This window comes from Eucyclogobius newberryi, unplaced genomic scaffold (genome assembly GCF_026437365.1).
Source record: "Eucyclogobius newberryi isolate DKJ021-1_F unplaced genomic scaffold, fEucNew1.0.hap1 SCAF_65, whole genome shotgun sequence".
NCBI classification, from domain to species: Eukaryota; Metazoa; Chordata; class Actinopteri; order Gobiiformes; family Gobiidae; genus Eucyclogobius; species Eucyclogobius newberryi.
The window spans coordinates 49,247-67,728 of NW_027316334.1; the positions used below are offsets into that span (position 1 = coordinate 49,247).

General features: G+C 54.4%; 1 protein-coding gene across 5 annotated transcripts in view; it reads left to right on the top strand.

Annotated features, from left to right (window-relative positions):
- The window catches only part of LOC140348275 (plasma membrane calcium-transporting ATPase 3-like), a 74,867-nt gene that overhangs the window by 46,603 nt on the left and 9,782 nt on the right, over window positions 1-18,482 (top strand). For all 5 annotated transcript variants that reach the window (XM_072434308.1, XM_072434305.1, XM_072434309.1 and 2 more), the window contains 13 exons: window positions 65-174; window positions 566-700; window positions 782-888; window positions 1,165-1,240; window positions 1,654-1,812; window positions 2,556-2,735; window positions 6,783-6,870; window positions 7,014-7,120; window positions 8,104-8,295; window positions 10,357-10,570; window positions 11,157-11,368; window positions 11,479-11,586; window positions 16,368-16,550. In XM_072434308.1, coding sequence (XP_072290409.1) covers window positions 65-174; window positions 566-700; window positions 782-888; window positions 1,165-1,240; window positions 1,654-1,812; window positions 2,556-2,735; window positions 6,783-6,870; window positions 7,014-7,120; window positions 8,104-8,295; window positions 10,357-10,570; window positions 11,157-11,368; window positions 11,479-11,586; window positions 16,368-16,550 — 1,871 coding nt within the window. The remainder of the gene's footprint in view (window positions 1-64; window positions 175-565; window positions 701-781; window positions 889-1,164; window positions 1,241-1,653; window positions 1,813-2,555; window positions 2,736-6,782; window positions 6,871-7,013; window positions 7,121-8,103; window positions 8,296-10,356; window positions 10,571-11,156; window positions 11,369-11,478; window positions 11,587-16,367; window positions 16,551-18,482) is intronic.

The following is an 18,482-nucleotide window of genomic DNA, read 5'->3' on the forward strand; positions in this document are numbered from 1 at the left end:
CTGTCGCACAGACCTGGTTCAGACCTGGTTCAGACCTGGTTTAGACCTGTCCCTTGTCCTGCAGGAGACGTCCACCACAGATCCGTCCCGGGCCCGGATCAGATCAGCTCTAAATCTCTGGATCTTCTGGTTCACGCCATCTCCATCAACAGCGCCTACACGTCCAAGATCCTGGTCAGTCCCACTCAGGGGCCACTATGACAAGTGTTCAGGGTCCCAGCATTCAGGCGCCCAGTTCAGGGGCCCAGTATCACAAGCATTCAGGGGCCCAGCATTCAGGGGCCCAGTATGACAAGCGTTCAGGGGCCCAGTATGACAAGCATTCAGGGGCCCAGTATGACAAGCGTTCAGGGGCCCAGTATGACAAGCGTTCAGGGGCCCAGTATGACAAGCGTTCAGGGGCCCAGTATGACAAGCATTCAGGGGCCCAGTATGACAAGCATTCAGGGGCCCAGTATGACAAGCATTCAGGGGCCCAGTATGACAAGCGTTCAGGGGCCCAGTATGACAAGCATTCAGGGGCCCAGTAGAGCTCCTCACCTTTGACCCCTTTTTGTCCCCACAGCCGCCCGACGTGGAGGGGGGCCTGGCCAAACAGGTGGGCAACAAAACGGAGTGTGGGCTCCTGGGCTTCGTGCTGGACCTGAGGCAGGACTACGCTCCAGTGAGAGAGCAGATCCCAGAGGAGAAGCTCTACAAGGTCAGAGCTCCGCCCCCAAGGTCACACGTGTCCAGCATGTCCACTGCGTCCTTCACGTCTCCGTCTGTTTGTGCTCCTCAGGTTTACACCTTCAACTCGGTGCGGAAGTCCATGAGCACGGTCATCAAGCTGTCAGACGGGACGTTTCGCCTCTACAGCAAAGGAGCCTCTGAGATCATGCTGAAAAAGTGAGTCTGCTCCTCACGTTTGGACCGGAGCCGCCTTAACGAGCCGTGGAACCAGCTTAACGAGCCGCGGAGCCGCCTTAACGAGCCGCGGAACCAGCTTAACGAGCCGCGGAGCCGCCTTAACGAGCCGCGGAACCAGCTTAACGAGCCGCGGAGCCGCCTTAACGAGCCGCGGAACCAGCTTAACGAGCCGCGGAGCCGCCTTAATGAGCCGCGGAGCCGCATTAACGAGCCGCGGAACCACCCTAACGGGCTGCGTCTGCCCTCTCCCTGCAGGTGTTCTTACGTCCTCGACGCCGATGGAGAACCGCGCAGCTTCCGCCCGCGAGACCGAGACGAGATGGTCAAGCAGGTGAAAACTCCAAGTTTTGTCCTGGAGTCCTCAAAATATCTTTTCTGCACATGCTCAGTTAGAGCTCTTCTCTGCACATGCTCAGTTAGAGCTCTTCTCTGCACATGCTCAGTTAGAGCTCTCCTCTGCACATGCTCAGTTAGAGCTCTCCTCTGCACATGCTCAGTTAGAGCTCTCCTCTGCACATGCTCAGTTAGAGCTTCTCTCCTCTGCACATGCTCAGTTAGAGCTCTCCTCTGCACATGCTCAGTTAGAGCTTCTCTCCTCTGCACATGCTCAGTTAGAGCTTCTCTCCTCTGCACATGCTCAGTTAGAGCTCTTCTCTGCACATGCTCAGTTAGAGCTCTCCTCTGCACATGCTCAGTTAGAGCTTCTCTCCTCTGCACATGCTCAGTTAGAGCTTCTCTCTGCAGGTGATCGAGCCCATGGCGTGTGAAGGCCTCAGAACCATCTGCATCGCGTACAAAGACCTCTCTCCAAACCCAGAGCCCGACTGGGAGAACGAGGCCGACATCGTGGCAGAGCTGACCTGCATCACTGTGGTGGGCATCGAGGACCCGGTCAGACCCGAGGTAAACAAACAAACAAACAAACAAACAAGTACACAGACCTGTGGAGGGAGGTTCTGGAAGTGGCCTCCTGCCTGAGGGGAGTGGCCACGCCCCTCAGGCAGGAGGCCACTCCCCTCAGGCAGGAGGCCACTCCCCTCGGGCAGGAGGCCACTCCCCTCAGGCAAGAGGCCACTCCCTTCAGGCAGGAGGCCTCTCCCCTCGGGCAGGAGGCCACTCCCCTCAGACAGGAGGCAACTCCATTCAGGCAGGGAGTGCCTCCTGCCTGAGGGGCGTGGCCTCCTGCCTGAGACAAACTTTGTGGGGTTAGGTTTACATAGGGCACGCCTCCACCTGTGAATGTGGCGCAGTCGATGGCACAGATTGTCAGCCTCAGTCAGTCTGCCCCAAGGCAGCCGTGGCTAAGTGTGCAGTGAGTGAATAAAGCACATCTGGGGAAATGGCTCTAAGATCCATTATTCATTATGAATTATTAAAATGCATTCAACGTTTATTCCAGACTGTAAGTGTTTCCTTTAGTGTCCTGAATGTCCTCGATCATGTGACCAGCTTCATCCAATCAAACCTTCTGATTCTAGAGCGAACATTAGTGTTTAGATCATTCCAGAAGTGTCACTTACAGATGATTCAGCTGCTTTCATTATATCGATATCTTATCTAAAGCCTGAACGCCCTCTGTCCGGCTCTGTGTCCGGCTCTGTGTCCGGCTCTGTGTCCGGCTCTGTGTCCGGCTCTGTGTCCGGCAGGTGCCCGATGCCATCCGGAAGTGCCAGCGCGCGGGCATCACGGTGCGGATGGTCACCGGGGACAACATCAACACGGCCAGAGCCATCGCCGCCAAGTGTGGCATCATCCACCCGGGAGACGACTTCATCTGCCTGGAGGGGAAGGACTTCAACAGACGCATCCGCAACGAGAAGGGAGAGGTCAGGTCACACTGAGCCGAGAGGTCACCGAGAGGTCACGAGAGGTCAGGTCACACTGAGCCGAGAGGTCAGGTCACGCTGAGCCGATAGGTCACCGAGAGGTCAAGTCACACTGAGCCGAGAGGTCACCGAGAGGTCAGGTCACACTGAGCTGAGAGGTCACGAGAGGTCAGGTCACGCTGAGCCGAGAGGTCACCGAGAGGTCACGAGAGGTCAGGTCACACTGAGCCGAGAGGTCACGAGAGGTCAGGTCACGCTGAGCCGATAGGTCACCGAGAGGTCACGAGAGGTCAGGTCACACTGAGCCGAGAGGTCACGAGAGGTCACGAGAGGTCAGGTCACACTGAGCCGAGAGGTCAGGTCACGCTGAGCCGAGAGGTCAGGTCACGCTGAGCCGATAGGTCACCGAGAGGTCAGGTCACACTGAGCCGAGAGGTCACGAGAGGTCAGGTCACACTGAGCCGAGAGGTCACCGAGAGGTCAGGTCACACTGAGCTGAGAGGTCACGAGAGGTCAGGTCACGCTGAGCCGAGAGGTCACCGAGAGGTCACGAGAGGTCAGGTCACACTGAGCCGAGAGGTCAGGTCACGCTGAGCCGATAGGTCACCGAGAGGTCAGGTCACACTGAGCCGAGAGGTCACGAGAGGTCAGGTCACACTGAGCCGAGAGGTCACCGAGAGGTCAGGTCACACTGAGCTGAGAGGTCACGAGAGGTCAGGTCACGCTGAGCCGAGAGGTCACCGAGAGGTCACGAGAGGTCAGGTCACACTGAGCCGAGAGGTCACGAGAGGTCAGGTCACGCTGAGCCGATAGGTCACCGAGAGGTCACGAGAGGTCAGGTCACACTGAGCCGAGAGGTCACGAGAGGTCACGAGAGGTCAGGTCACACTGAGCCGAGAGGTCAGGTCACGCTGAGCCGAGAGGTCAGGTCACGCTGAGCCGATAGGTCACCGAGAGGTCAAGTCACACTGAGCCGAGAGGTCACGAGAGGTCAGGTCACACTGAGCCGAGAGGTCACCGAGAGGTCAGGTCACACTGAGCTGAGAGGTCACGAGAGGTCAGGTCACGCTGAGCCGAGAGGTCACCGAGAGGTCACGAGAGGTCAGGTCACACTGAGCCGAGAGGTCACGAGAGGTCAGGTCACGCTGAGCCGATAGGTCACCGAGAGGTCACGAGAGGTCAGGTCACACTGAGCCGAGAGGTCACCTAGAGGTCAGGTCACACTGAGCTGAGAGGTCACCGAGAGGTCAGGTCACACTGAGCCAAGAGGTCACCGAGAGGTCACCGAGAGGTCACCGAGAGGTCAGGTCACACTGAGCCGAGAGGTCACCGAGAGGTCAGGTCAAACTGAGCCGAGAGGTCACGAGAGGTCAGGTCACACTGAGCCGAGAGGTCACCGAGAGGTCAGGTCACACTGAGCTGAGAGGTCACGAGAGGTCAGGTCACGCTGAGCCGAGAGGTCACCGAGAGGTCACGAGAGGTCAGGTCACACTGAGCCGAGAGGTCACCGAGAGGTCAGGTCACACTGAGCCGAGAGGTCACCGAGAGGTCACGAGAGGTCAGGTCACACTGAGCCGAGAGGTCACGAGAGGTCAGGTCACGCTGAGCCGATAGGTCACCGAGAGGTCAGGTCACACTGAGCCGAGAGGTCACGAGAGGTCAGGTCACACTGAGCCGAGAGGTCACCGAGAGGTCAGGTCACACTGAGCTGAGAGGTCACGAGAGGTCAGGTCACGCTGAGCCGAGAGGTCACCGAGAGGTCACGAGAGGTCAGGTCACACTGAGCCGAGAGGTCACGAGAGGTCAGGTCACGCTGAGCCGATAGGTCACCGAGAGGTCACGAGAGGTCAGGTCACACTGAGCCGAGAGGTCACCTAGAGGTCAGGTCACACTGAGCTGAGAGGTCACCGAGAGGTCAGGTCACACTGAGCCAAGAGGTCACCGAGAGGTCACCGAGAGGTCACCGAGAGGTCAGGTCACACTGAGCCGAGAGGTCACCGAGAGGTCAGGTCACACTGAGCCGAGAGGTCACCGAGAGGTCAGGTCACACTGAGCTGAGAGGTCACGAGAGGTCAGGTCACGCTGAGCTGAGAGGTCACCGAGAGGTCACGAGAGGTCAGGTCACGCTGAGCCGAGAGGTCACCGAGAGGTCAGTTCACACTGAGCCGAGAGGTCACCGAGAGGTCACGAGAGGTCAGGTCACACTGAGCCGAGAGGTCACGAGAGGTCAGGTCACGCTGAGCCGATAGGTCACCGAGAGGTCAGGTCACACTGAGCCGAGAGGTCACGAGAGGTCAGGTCACACTGAGCCGAGAGGTCACCGAGAGGTCAGGTCACACTGAGCTGAGAGGTCACGAGAGGTCAGGTCACGCTGAGCCGATAGGTCACCGAGAGGTCACGAGAGGTCAGGTCACACTGAGCCGAGAGGTCACCTAGAGGTCAGGTCACACTGAGCTGAGAGGTCACCGAGAGGTCAGGTCACACTGAGCCAAGAGGTCACCGAGAGGTCAGGTCACACTGAGCCGAGAGGTCACCGAGAGGTCAGGTCACACTGAGCCGAGAGGTCACGAGAGGTCAGGTCACACTGAGCCGAGAGGTCACGAGAGGTCAGGTCACACTGAGCTGAGAGGTCACGAGAGGTCAGGTCACGCTGAGCCGAGAGGTCACCGAGAGGTCACGAGAGGTCAGGTCACACTGAGCCGAGAGGTCACCGAGAGGTCAGGTCACACTGAGCCGAGAGGTCACCGAGAGGTCACGAGAGGTCAGGTCACACTGAGCCGAGAGGTCACGAGAGGTCAGGTCACGCTGAGCCAATAGGTCACCGAGAGGTCACGAGAGGTCAGGTCACACTGAGCCGAGAGGTCACCGAGAGGTCAGGTCACACTGAGCCGAGAGGTCACCGAGAGGTCACGAGAGGTCAGGTCACACTGAGCCGAGAGGTCACGAGAGGTCAGGTCACACTGAGCCGAGAGGTCACGAGAGGTCAGGTCACACTGAGCCGAGAGATCACCGAGAGGTCACGAGAGGTCAGGTCACACTGAGCCGAGAGGTCACAGAGAGGTCACAAGAGGTCAGGTCACACTGAGCCGAGAGGTCAGGTCACACTGAGCCGAGAGGTCACCGAGAGGTCAAGTCACACTGAGCCAAGAGGTCACCGAGAGGTCACGAGAGGTCAGGTCACACTGAGCCGAGAGGTCACCGAGAGGTCACGAGAGGTCAGGTCACACTGAGCCGAGAGGTCACCTAGAGGTCAGGTCACACTGAGCTGAGAGGTCACCGAGAGGTCAGGTCACACTGAGCCAAGAGGTCACCGAGAGGTCACCGAGAGGTCACCGAGAGGTCAGGTCACACTGAGCCGAGAGGTCACCGAGAGGTCAGGTCACACTGAGCCGAGAGGTCACGAGAGGTCAGGTCACACTGAGCCGAGAGTTCACCGAGAGGTCAGGTCACACTGAGCTGAGAGGTCACGAGAGGTCAGGTCACGCTGAGCCGAGAGGTCACCGAGAGGTAATGAGAGGTCAGGTCACACTGAGCCGAGAGGTCACCGAGAGGTCACGAGAGTTCAGGTCACACTGAGCCGAGAGGTCACCGAGAGGTCAGGTCACACTGAGCCGAGAGGTCACCGAGAGGTCAGGTCACACTGAGGCCGAGAGGTCAGGTCACACTGAGCCGAGAGGTCACTGAGAGGTTAGGTCACACTGAGGCCGAGAGGTCAGGACTGAGAGGTCAGGACTTTCCCTTCACACTTTGTGCGAACCACATTTGAGTTCTGATGCTGTGTTAAAATATGATTGTTTTTGTCGAGAAAATGTAAACAAATATTGAGTTTTATGGAAAGAGTTGAATGTGTTTCATGTTTATGTGAAGAGGTTATTCACATCATCTAAATATGAACAAACACCACGGGCCGGATCAGACCGTTTGAAGGGCCTGATTTGGACCGCGGGCCGGAAGTTGACATATTTTGCCAAAACGGATTTTAAAACACAAGACCCACAATTATTATTTTTTTGTAGAAATAATAAATGTGTATGATTTATGCCACAGGTGGAACAGGAGCGAATCGACAAAATCTGGCCCAAACTGCGAGTGTTGGCGCGATCGTCTCCCACCGACAAACACACGCTGGTCAAAGGTGAGAAACCCGCTTCAGATACAAGCACATTGTTTCTGCCTGATGCTAACATGTACGTGCGATGATGCTAACATGTACGTGCGATGATGCTAACATGTCCGTGTGATAACGCTAACATGACGCGTGTGTGCGTCCCGTGTCAGGCATCATCGACAGCACGGTCCTGGAGCAGAGGCAGGTCGTGGCCGTTACAGGAGACGGGACCAACGACGGCCCAGCGCTCAAAAAAGCCGACGTCGGCTTCGCGATGGTAAAAGATTCAGATTTTTGTCTTTTCCAGGCGAGTTTTACGTTTAGAGTAAGTGATGGTGCGTTAGCATTAGCAGTGTTAGCATGTCCAGATCTAGTTTCTTTGGCTCTTGATGCTGATCCTGTTGTTTGCACTTAGAATGAGAGTTTGTAAAAAATATGTGTTATAATATTATTTTGTAGCGTGTGAATAAGTTTGTAGTTTTATCCATGTTTCGCTGTTTGATTTGACCAAAGTTACTCTTAAGTATCACTGAGCTAAACCAAATATTATCTCTAATATTGTTCTTAGCTGCGTAGAAACTGTCATTAACCGATTTGTACAGCCTCGATTAAACTAGCTTAACTCTTTAAAGCGTGTTTGTTCTGTGTCAGTCCAAATGCAGTTATTTCACGGTTTAATCTTAGAAAGAGAAACGAAAGAGAAAGTTTTATCAAACTTAAGTCAGACTTTATTCAGCTCAATTTTCTGTAGAATCTTGACAGAGTTTGAGCGCGTAACGTATTTATCAGGAAAACTGTTTCTATTCAAACCTCAAAAATAAGGTTTGTCCAAGGTCTGGTCACTATTGTAACCATGGTGCTCAGTCTCCTCAGCCAGTGTTTCTGCTGCTCAAGCATTAGCAGCGTTAGCATTAGCAGCGTAAGCATTACCAGCGTTAGCATTAGCAGCGTTAGCATTAGCAGCCTGTGGAAGACGTGAAGACGCTGTTCTGTCCGTCAGGTCACTGAATCTGATCCGATACTTTCTAAATACCCGGCTCGGTGGTCGATGCCCGTGTCGGGTCGGGACGTTCCTCTGGGGCATTTGACCCGAGCTGAACCAGAACGTGGCGTTTCCTCTCAGCGACTGAGCCTCACCCACGGGACCAATCATAACTCCTCTCTCTCTCTCACCCCTGCCTCATCTACCCGCCTCCCCCCGCCTCCTCCCGCCTCCCCCCGCCTCCCCCCGCCTCCTCCCCCTCCCCCGCCCCCCCTCAGGGCATCGCGGGCACAGACGTGGCGAAGGAAGCGTCTGACATCATCCTCACAGACGATAACTTCTCGAGCATCGTCAAAGCCGTGATGTGGGGACGAAACGTCTACGACTCCATCTCAAAGTTCCTCCAGTTCCAGCTCACGGTGAACGTGGTGGCGGTGATCGTGGCCTTCACCGGCGCCTGCATCACACAGGTCAGGACCGGGTCTGAACCGGGTCTGAACGGGTCTGAACCGGGTCTGAACGGGTCTGAACAGGGTCTGAACGGGTCTGAACAGGGTCTGAACAGGGTTCCTCGTGTCCCTCGTGTTCTTTGTGTCCCTCGTGTTCCTCGTGTTTCTCGTGTTCCTCGTGTTCTTTGTGTTCCTCGTGTCCCTCGTGTCCCTCGTGTCCCTCGTGTTCCTCGTGTTCCTCGTGGTCAGATATGTCCCTCGTGTTCCTCGTGTTCTTTGTGTTCCTCGTGGTCAGATATGTCCCTCGTGTCCCTCGTATTCTTTGTGTTCCTCGTGGTCAGATATGTCCCTCGTGTCCCTCGTGTTCTTCGTGTCCCTCGTGTTCTTCGTGTTCTTCGTGTCCCTCGTGTCCCTCGTGTTCCTCGTGGTCAGATATGTTCCTCGTGTTCCTCGTGTCTCTCGTGTTCTTCGTGTTCCTCGTGTTCCTCGTGTCCCTCGTGTTCCTCGTGTTCCTCGTGGTCAGATATGTCCCTCGTGTCCCTCGTGGTCAGATATGTCCCTCGTGTTCCTCGTGTTCTTTGTGTTCCTCATGGTCAGATATGTCCCTCGTGTCCCTCGTGTTCCTCGTATTCTTTGTGTTCCTCGTGGTCAGATATGTCCCTCGTGTCCCTCGTGTTCTTCGTGTCCCTCGTGTTCTTCGTGTCCCTCGTGTTCCTCGTGGTCAGATATGTTCCTCGTGTTCCTCGTGTCCCTCGTGTTCTTCGTGTTCCTCGTGTCCCTCGTGTCCCTCGTGTTCCTCGTGTTCCTCGTGGTCAGATATGTCCCTCGTGTTCCTTGTGGTCAGATATGTTCCTCGTGTCCCTCGTGTCCCTTGTGTCCCTCGTGTTCCTCGTGTTCCTCGTGGTCAGATATGTCCCTCGTGTCCCTTGTGTTCCTTGTGGTCAGATATGTCCCTCGTGTCCCTTGTGTTCCTCGTGTTCCTCGTGGTCAGATATGTCCCTCGTGTCCCTTGTGTTCCTCGTGTTCCTCGTGGTCAGATATGTCCCTCGTGTCCCTTGTGTTCCTCGTGTTCCTCGTGGTCAGATATGTCCCTCGTGTCCCTTGTGTTCCTCGTGTTCCTCGTGGTCAGATATGTCCCTCGTGTCCCTTGTGTTCCTCGTGTTCCTCGTGGTCAGATATGTCCCTCGTGTCCCTTGTGTTCCTCGTGTTCCTCGTGGTCAGATATGTCCCTCGTGTCCCTTGTGTTCCTCGTGTTCCTCGTGGTCAGATATGTCCCTCGTGTCCCTTGTGTTCCTCGTGTTCCTCGTGGTCAGATATGTCCCTCGTGTCCCTTGTGTTCCTCGTGTTCCTCGTGGTCAGATATGTCCCTCGTGTCCCTTGTGTTCCTCGTGTTCCTCGTGGTCAGATATGTCCCTCGTGTCCCTTGTGTTCCTCGTGTTCCTCGTGGTCAGATATGTCCCTCGTGTCCCTTGTGTTCCTCGTGTTCCTCGTGGTCAGATATGTTCAGACAGATCTGCTCATCGCCTCGGCCAAAGTCTAACTCACACTGACAGAAGTGCATTTCTCTGCATCTCTGTGTGAACTCCCACACTCGTCCTCTCTATGTTGACCACTCTGTGTTGACCACTCTCTGTGCTGACCACGCTCTGTGCTGACCACTCTCTGTGCTGACCCTTCTGATTCCACATGTTCAAGGTCGTTCACTTGTGTCAAGGTCAAATGTGAGACGTAAAGAACAGTGTGGGGCAGTCTGAGCAGTGTGGGACAGTCTGAGCAGTGTGGGGCAGTCTGAGCAGTGTGGGACAGTCTGAGCAGTGTGGGACACTCTGAGCAGTGTGGGACAGTCTGAGCAGTGTGGGCAGTGTGAGAAAGTCTGAGCAGTGTGGGACAATGTGGGACAGTGTGGGACAGTCTGGGCGATGTGGGACAGTCTGAGCAGTGTGGGACAGTGTTAGCATTGTGGGACAGTGTGGGACAGTGTTGGCAGTGTGGGACATTGTGGAACAGTGTGGGACAGTGTGGGACAGTGTGGGACAGTGTGGGACAGAGGGACCTTCATGGCTGCATTGTGTGTCGTCTCAGGACTCTCCGCTGAAGGCCGTTCAGATGCTCTGGGTGAACCTCATCATGGACACGTTTGCGTCTCTCGCTTTGGCGACCGAGCCCCCGACCGAGGCGCTGTTGCTACGGAAACCGTACGGCCGCAACAACCCTCTGATCTCCCTGACCATGATGAAGAACATCGTGGGACACGGAGTCTATCAGCTCGTCATCATCTTCACTCTGCTCTTCATAGGTCTGAGACACACAACACACACACACACACACACACAACACACACACACACACAACACACAACACACAACACACAGCCACATGACACACAGACACACAGACACACAACACACAGACACACAACACACAGACACACAACACACAGACACACAACACACGGACACACATACACACGGACACACATACACACGGACACACACACACACACACACATACAACACACACAGACACACACACACACACACACACACACACACACACACACACACACACACACACACACACACACACACACACACACATGTGTGTGTCACATGGACAGAGTTCAGTCCCTCTGACCTTCATGGAGGCCGTTATATAAGACCTGCCCCCAGAGCCATTGTCCAATCACGTGCAAAGACACATTAACAACCCAAAATTAACCACAATCTCTTGTAAAAACGATGTGTCTGTCTAGTCCCCCTGCACAGTTCCCCTGCACAGTCCCCCTGCACAGTTCCCCTGCACAGTTCCCCTGCACAGTCCCCCTGCACAGCCCCCCTGCACAGTCCCCCTGCACAGCTGTGTAAATGTGCCTTGTGTTGCAGGCGAGCGCATCTTTAACATCGACAGCGGCAGGAACGCGCCGCTGCACTCGCCTCCGTCTGAACACTACACCATCATCTTCAACACCTTCGTGCTCATGCAGCTGTTCAACGAGATCAACGCCCGGAAGATCCACGGCGAGAGAAACGTGTTCGACGGCATCTTCAGGAACCCCATCTTCTGCTCCATCGTCCTGGGAACGTTTGCGGTGCAGGTGACGACCCAAACACAGGAAACGCGTGTCTTTTTCGTTTCTTTTCTGTCTTTGTTACTTTGTGTCGTCCTGAAATAACCTTGTGTGTTTGTGCGTTTGTGCGTTTGCAGATCGTGATCGTGCAGTTCGGGGGGAAGCCGTTCAGCTGTGCTCCTCTGAACATGGAGCAGTGGCTCTGGTGTCTGTTTGTGGGAGTGGGAGAACTTCTCTGGGGACAGGTCAGACCCCAGAGTTATATTTGAACCGTACGGGGCCATTTTAGAGCTCCAAAGTGGCCCCTGAGAGGCTCTAGCTCCAGAAAAGCAGAGAAACAAAACTCTGACTTCATCTTGTGCTAAAGCGCCATGTTTCCACTGATGCTAACGACTATGTGGAGCCTTAGCAACACAAAGCTAGCAAAACGCGTTAGCAACGGCTGCTTCCTGTTTATGGCCGCACGGCACTCGCTTTGTCAAGAGCCACAATCTGATATTTCCAGGTCATAAAGCGTCTAACATTAGCATTAGCATTACATAAAGACAGGTTCAAACGCGGCGTAGACGCTTTGAGAGAAGACACAGAAATGAGGCAAAACTGTTCCTGTGCACGCTAGCTTTAGGCACGCCCCTCACACACACTAGCTTTAGCCACGCCCCTCACACACGCTAGCTTTAGCCACGGCCCTCACACACGCTAGCTTTAGCCACGCCCCTCACACACACTAGCTTTAGCCACGCCCCTCACACACTCTAGCTTTAGCCACACCCCTCACACACACTAGCTTTAGCCACGCCCCTCACACACACTAGCTTTAGCCACGCCCCTCACACACACTAGCTTTAGCCACGCCCCTCACACACACTAGCTTTAGCCACACCCCTCACACACACTAGCTTTAGCCACGCCCCTCACACACACTAGCTTTAGCCACGCCCCTCACACACTAGCTTTAGCCACGCCCCTCACACACACTAGCTTTAGCCACGCCCCTCACACACACTAGCTTTAGCCACGCCCCTCACACACACTAGCTTTAGCCACGCCCCTCACACACTAACTTTAGCCACGCCCCTCACACACTAGCTTTAGCCACACCCCTCACACACACTAGCTTTAGCCACGCCCCTCACACACACTAGCTTTAGCCACACCCCTCACACACACTAGCTTTAGCCACACCCCTCACACACACTAGCTTTAGCCACGCCCCTCACACACACTAGCTTTAGCCACGCCCCTCACACACACTAGCTTTAGCCACGCCCCTCACACACACTAGCTTTAGCCACGCCCCTCACACACACTAGCTTTAGCCACGCCCCTCACACACACTAGCTTTAGCCACGCCCCTCACACACACTAGCTTTAGCCACACCCCTCACACACACTAGCTTTAGCCACGCCCCTCACACACACTAGCTTTAGCCACGCCCCTCACACACTAGCTTTAGCCACGTCCCTCACACACGCTAGCTTTAGCCACGCCCCTCACACACACTAGCTTTAGCCACACCCCTCACACACACTAGCTTTAGCCACGCCCCTCACACACACTAGCTTTAGCCACGCCCCTCACACACGCTAGCTTTAGCCACGTCCCTCACACACGCTAGCTTTAGCCACGCCCCTCACACACGCTAGCTTTAGCCACGCCCCTCACACACGCTAGCTCTAGCCACGCCCCTCACACACGCTAGCTTTAGCCACGCCCCTCACACACGCTAGCTTTAGCCACACCCCTCACACACGCTAGCTCTAGCCACGCCCCTCACACACGCTAGCTTTAGCCACGCCCCTCACACACGCTAGCTTTAGCCACACCCCTCACACACACTAGCTTTAGCCACACCCCTCACACACACTAGCTTTAGCCACGCCCCTCACACACTAGCTTTAGCCACGCCCCTCACACACTAGCTTTAGCCACACCCCTCACACACACTAGCTTTAGCCACACCCCTCACACACACTAGCTTTAGCCACGCCCCTCACACACACTAGCTTTAGCCACGCCCCTCACACACACTAGCTTTAGCCACACCCCTCACACACACTAGCTTTAGCCACGCCCCTCACACACACTAGCTTTAGCCACGCCCCTCACACACACTAGCTTTAGCCACGCCCCTCACACACACTAGCTTTAGCCACACCCCTCACACACACTAGTTTTAGCCACGCCCCTCACACACTAGCTTTAGCCACGCCCCTCACACACACTAGCTTTAGCCACACCCCTCACACACACTAGCTTTAGCCACGCCCCTCACACACACTAGCTTTAGCCACGCCCCTCACACACACTAGCTTTAGCCACGCCCCTCACACACTAGCTTTAGCCACGTCCCTCACACACGCTAGCTTTAGCCACGCCCCTCACACACACTAGCTTTAGCCACACCCCTCACACACACTAGCTTTAGCCACGCCCCTCACACACACTAGCTTTAGCCACGCCCCTCACACACGCTAGCTTTAGCCACGTCCCTCACACACGCTAGCTTTAGCCACGCCCCTCACACACGCTAGCTTTAGCCACGCCCCTCACACACGCTAGCTCTAGCCACGCCCCTCACACACGCTAGCTTTAGCCACGCCCCTCACACACGCTAGCTTTAGCCACACCCCTCACACACACTAGCTTTAGCCACACCCCTCACACACACTAGCTTTAGCCACGCCCCTCACACACTAGCTTTAGCCACGCCCCTCACACACTAGCTTTAGCCACACCCCTCACACACACTAGCTTTAGCCACACCCCTCACACACACTAGCTTTAGCCACGCCCCTCACACACACTAGCTTTAGCCACGCCCCTCACACACACTAGCTTTAGCCACACCCCTCACACACACTAGCTTTAGCCACGCCCCTCACACACACTAGCTTTAGCCACGCCCCTCACACACACTAGCTTTAGCCACGCCCCTCACACACACTAGCTTTAGCCACACCCCTCACACACACTAGTTTTAGCCACGCCCCTCACACACTAGCTTTAGCCACGCCCCTCACACACACTAGCTTTAGCCACACCCCTCACACACACTAGCTTTAGCCACGCCCCTCACACACACTAGCTTTAGCCACGCCCCTCACACACACTAGCTTTAGCCACACCCCTCACACACACTAGCTTTAGCCACACCCCTCACACACTAGCTTTAGCCACGCCCCTCACACACACTAGCTTTAGCCACGCCCCTCACACACACTAGCTTTAGCCACGCCCCTCACACACACTAGCTTTAGCCACGCCCCTCACACACACTAGCTTTAGCCACGCCCCTCACACACACTAGCTTTAGCCACGCCCCTCACACACACTAGCTTTAGCCACTCCCCTCACACACACTAGCTTTAGCCACGCCCCTCACACACACTAGCTTTAGCCACGCCCCTCACACACACTAGCTTTAGCCACGCCCCTCACACACACTAGCTTTAGCCACACCCCTCACACACACTAGCTTTAGCCACGCCCCTCACACACACTAGCTTTAGCCACGCCCCTCACACACACTAGCTTTAGCCACGCCCCTCACACACACTAGCTTTAGCCACACCCCTCACACACACTAGCTTTAGCCACGCCCCTCACACACACTAGCTTTAGCCACGCCCCTCACACACTAGCTTTAGCCACGCCCCTCACACACACTAGCTTTAGCCACACCCCTCACACACACTAGCTTTAGCCACGCCCCTCACACACACTAGCTTTAGCCACGCCCCTCACACACACTAGCTTTAGCCACACCCCTCACACACACTAGCTTTAGCCACGCCCCTCACACACTAGCTTTAGCCACGCCCCTCACACACACTAGCTTTAGCCACGCCCCTCACACACACTAGCTTTAGCCACGCCCCTCACACACACTAGCTTTAGCCACACCCCTCACACACACTAGCTTTAGCCACGCCCCTCACACACACTAGCTTTAGCCACGCCCCTCACACACACTAGCTTTAGCCACGCCCCTCACACACACTAGCTTTAGCCACGCCCCTCACACACTAGCTTTAGCCACGCCCCTCACACACACTAGCTTTAGCCACACCCCTCACACACACTAGCTTTAGCCACGCCCCTCACACACACTAGCTTTAGCCACGCCCCTCACACACACTAGCTTTAGCCACGCCCCTCACACACTAGCTTTAGCCACGCCCCTCACACACTAGCTTTAGCCACACCCCTCACACACACTAGCTTTAGCCACGCCCCTCACACACTAGCTTTAGCCACACACCTCACACACACTAGCTTTAGCCACGCCCCTCACACACACTAGCTTTAGCCACGCCCCTCACACACTAGCTTTAGCCACGCCCCTCACACACACTAGCTTTAGCCACACCCCTCACACACACTAGCTTTAGCCACGCCCCTCACACACACTAGCTTTAGCCACGCCCCTCACACACACTAGCTTTAGCCACGCCCCTCACACACACTAGCTTTAGCCACGCCCCTCACACACACTAGCTTTAGCCACGCCCCTCACACACTAGCTTTAGCCACGCCCCTCACACACACTAGCTTTAGCCACGCCCCTCACACACACTAGCTTTAGCCACACCCCTCACACACACTAGCTTTAGCCACGCCCCTCACACACACTAGCTTTAGCCACGCCCCTCACACACACTAGCTTTAGCCACGCCCCTCACATACACACGCTTTTTTGTGAATCAGGATTAAATCATTCAGGAGGATTTAGATTTATTTATTAAGAAAACATGAGCACGATTGTCTCTCTGATGCTCCACATTTGTCCTGCTGTTTTCGCTCCGTCGGGAAAAGGAAACGTGCGAAATGTCACAAATTGCGTTAATAATAATAAATCTGGAGTGTGAAGTCTGGAGAGCTCAGCAAAACTCCTCCACAATCTGTAAAGATGAGGCTCCTGGACTGACAATCTAAATACAACGTCCAGAGGTTTGATGAGGAGGACTTGGGTCTCTGACCGCCTCTGACCACCTCTGACCGCTGACGTTTGTGTCGTCGCAGTTGATAGCGACGGTTCCCACGGCGCGTCTGCCGTGTCTGAAAGAGGCCGGTTTGGGTCTGGAGCCTGGAGAAGACGAGGGAGAAGAAATGGCCGAGGACGAAGAGGAGATCGACTGTGCAGAGCGCGAGCTGAGGAGAGGTCAAATCCTGTGGTTCAGAGGCCTCAACCGCATCCAGACACAGGTACAAGATCTGACCGCTCAGACACACCTGTATATAACATCTGACCGCTCAGACACACCTGTATATAACATCTGACCGCTCAGACGCACCTGTATATAACATCTGACCGCTCAGACACACCTGTATATAACATCTGACCGCTGAGACTCACCTGTATATAACATCTGACCGCTCAGACACACCTGTATATAACATCTGACCGCTGAGACACACCTGTATATAACATCTGACCGCTGAGACACACCTGTATATAACATCTGACCGCTCAGACACACCTGTATATAACATCTGACCGCTGAGACACACCTGTATATAACATCTGACCGCTCAGACGCACCTGTATATAACATCTGACCGCTGAGACACACCTATATATAACATCTGACCGCTGAGACACACCTGTATATAACATCTGACCGCTGAGACACACCTATATATAACATCTGACCGCTCAGACGCACCTGTATATAACATCTGACCGCTGAGACACACCTGTATATAACATCTGACCGCTGAGACGCACCTATATATAACATCTGACCGCTCAGACGCACCTGTATAAAACATCTGACCGCTCAGACGCACCTGTATATAACATCTGACCGCTGAGACACACCTGTATATAACATCTGACCGCTGAGACACACCTATATATAACATCTGACCGCTCAGACACACCTGTATATAACATCTGACCGCTCAGACTCACCTGTATAAAACATCTGACCGTTCAGACACACCTATATATAACATCTGACCGCTCAGACACACCTGTAAATAACATCTGACCGCTCAGACACACCTGTATATAACATCTGACCGCTGAGACACACCTGTATATAACATCTGACCGCTCAGACACACCTGTAAATAACATCTGACCGCTCAGACACACCTGTATATAACATCTGACCGCTCAGACACACCTGTATATAACATCTGACCGCTGAGACACACCTGTATATAACATCTGACCGCTCAGACACACCTGTAAATAACATCTGACCGCTCAGACACACCTGTATATAACATCTGACCGCTGAGACACACCTGTATATAACATCTGACCGCTGAGACACACCTGTATATAACATCTGACCGCTCAGACACACCTGTATATAACATCTGACCGCTCAGACACACCTGTATATAACATCTGACCGCTGAGACACACCTGTATATAACATCTGACCGCTCAGACACACCTGCAAATAACATCTGACCACTCAGACACACCTGTATATAACATCTGACCGCTGAGACACACCTGTAAATAACATCTGACCGCTGAGACACACCTGTATATAACATCTGACCGCTCAGACACACCTGTATATAACATCTGACCTCTCAGACACACCTGTATATAACATCTGACCGCTGAGACACACCTGTATATAACATCTGACCGCTCAGACACACCTGCAAATAACATCTGACCGCTCAGACACACCTGCAAATAACATCTGACCACTCAGACACACCTGTATATAACATCTGACCGCTGAGACACACCTGTAAATAACATCTGACCGCTGAGACACACCTGTATATAACATCTGACCGCTCAGACACACCTGTATATAACATCTGACCTCTCAGACACACCTGTATATAACATCTGACCGCTGAGACACACCTGTATATAACATCTGACCGCTCAGACACACCTGCAAATAACATCTGACCACTCAGACACACCTGTATATAACATCTGACCGCTGAGACACACCTGTAAATAACATCTGACCACTCAGACACACCTGTATATAACATCTGACCGCTGAGACACACCTGTATATAACATCTGACCGCTGAGACACACCTGCAAATAACATCTGACCACTCAGACACACCTGTATATAACATCTGACCGCTGAGACACACCTGTAAATAACATCTGACCGCTGAGACACACCTGTATATAACATC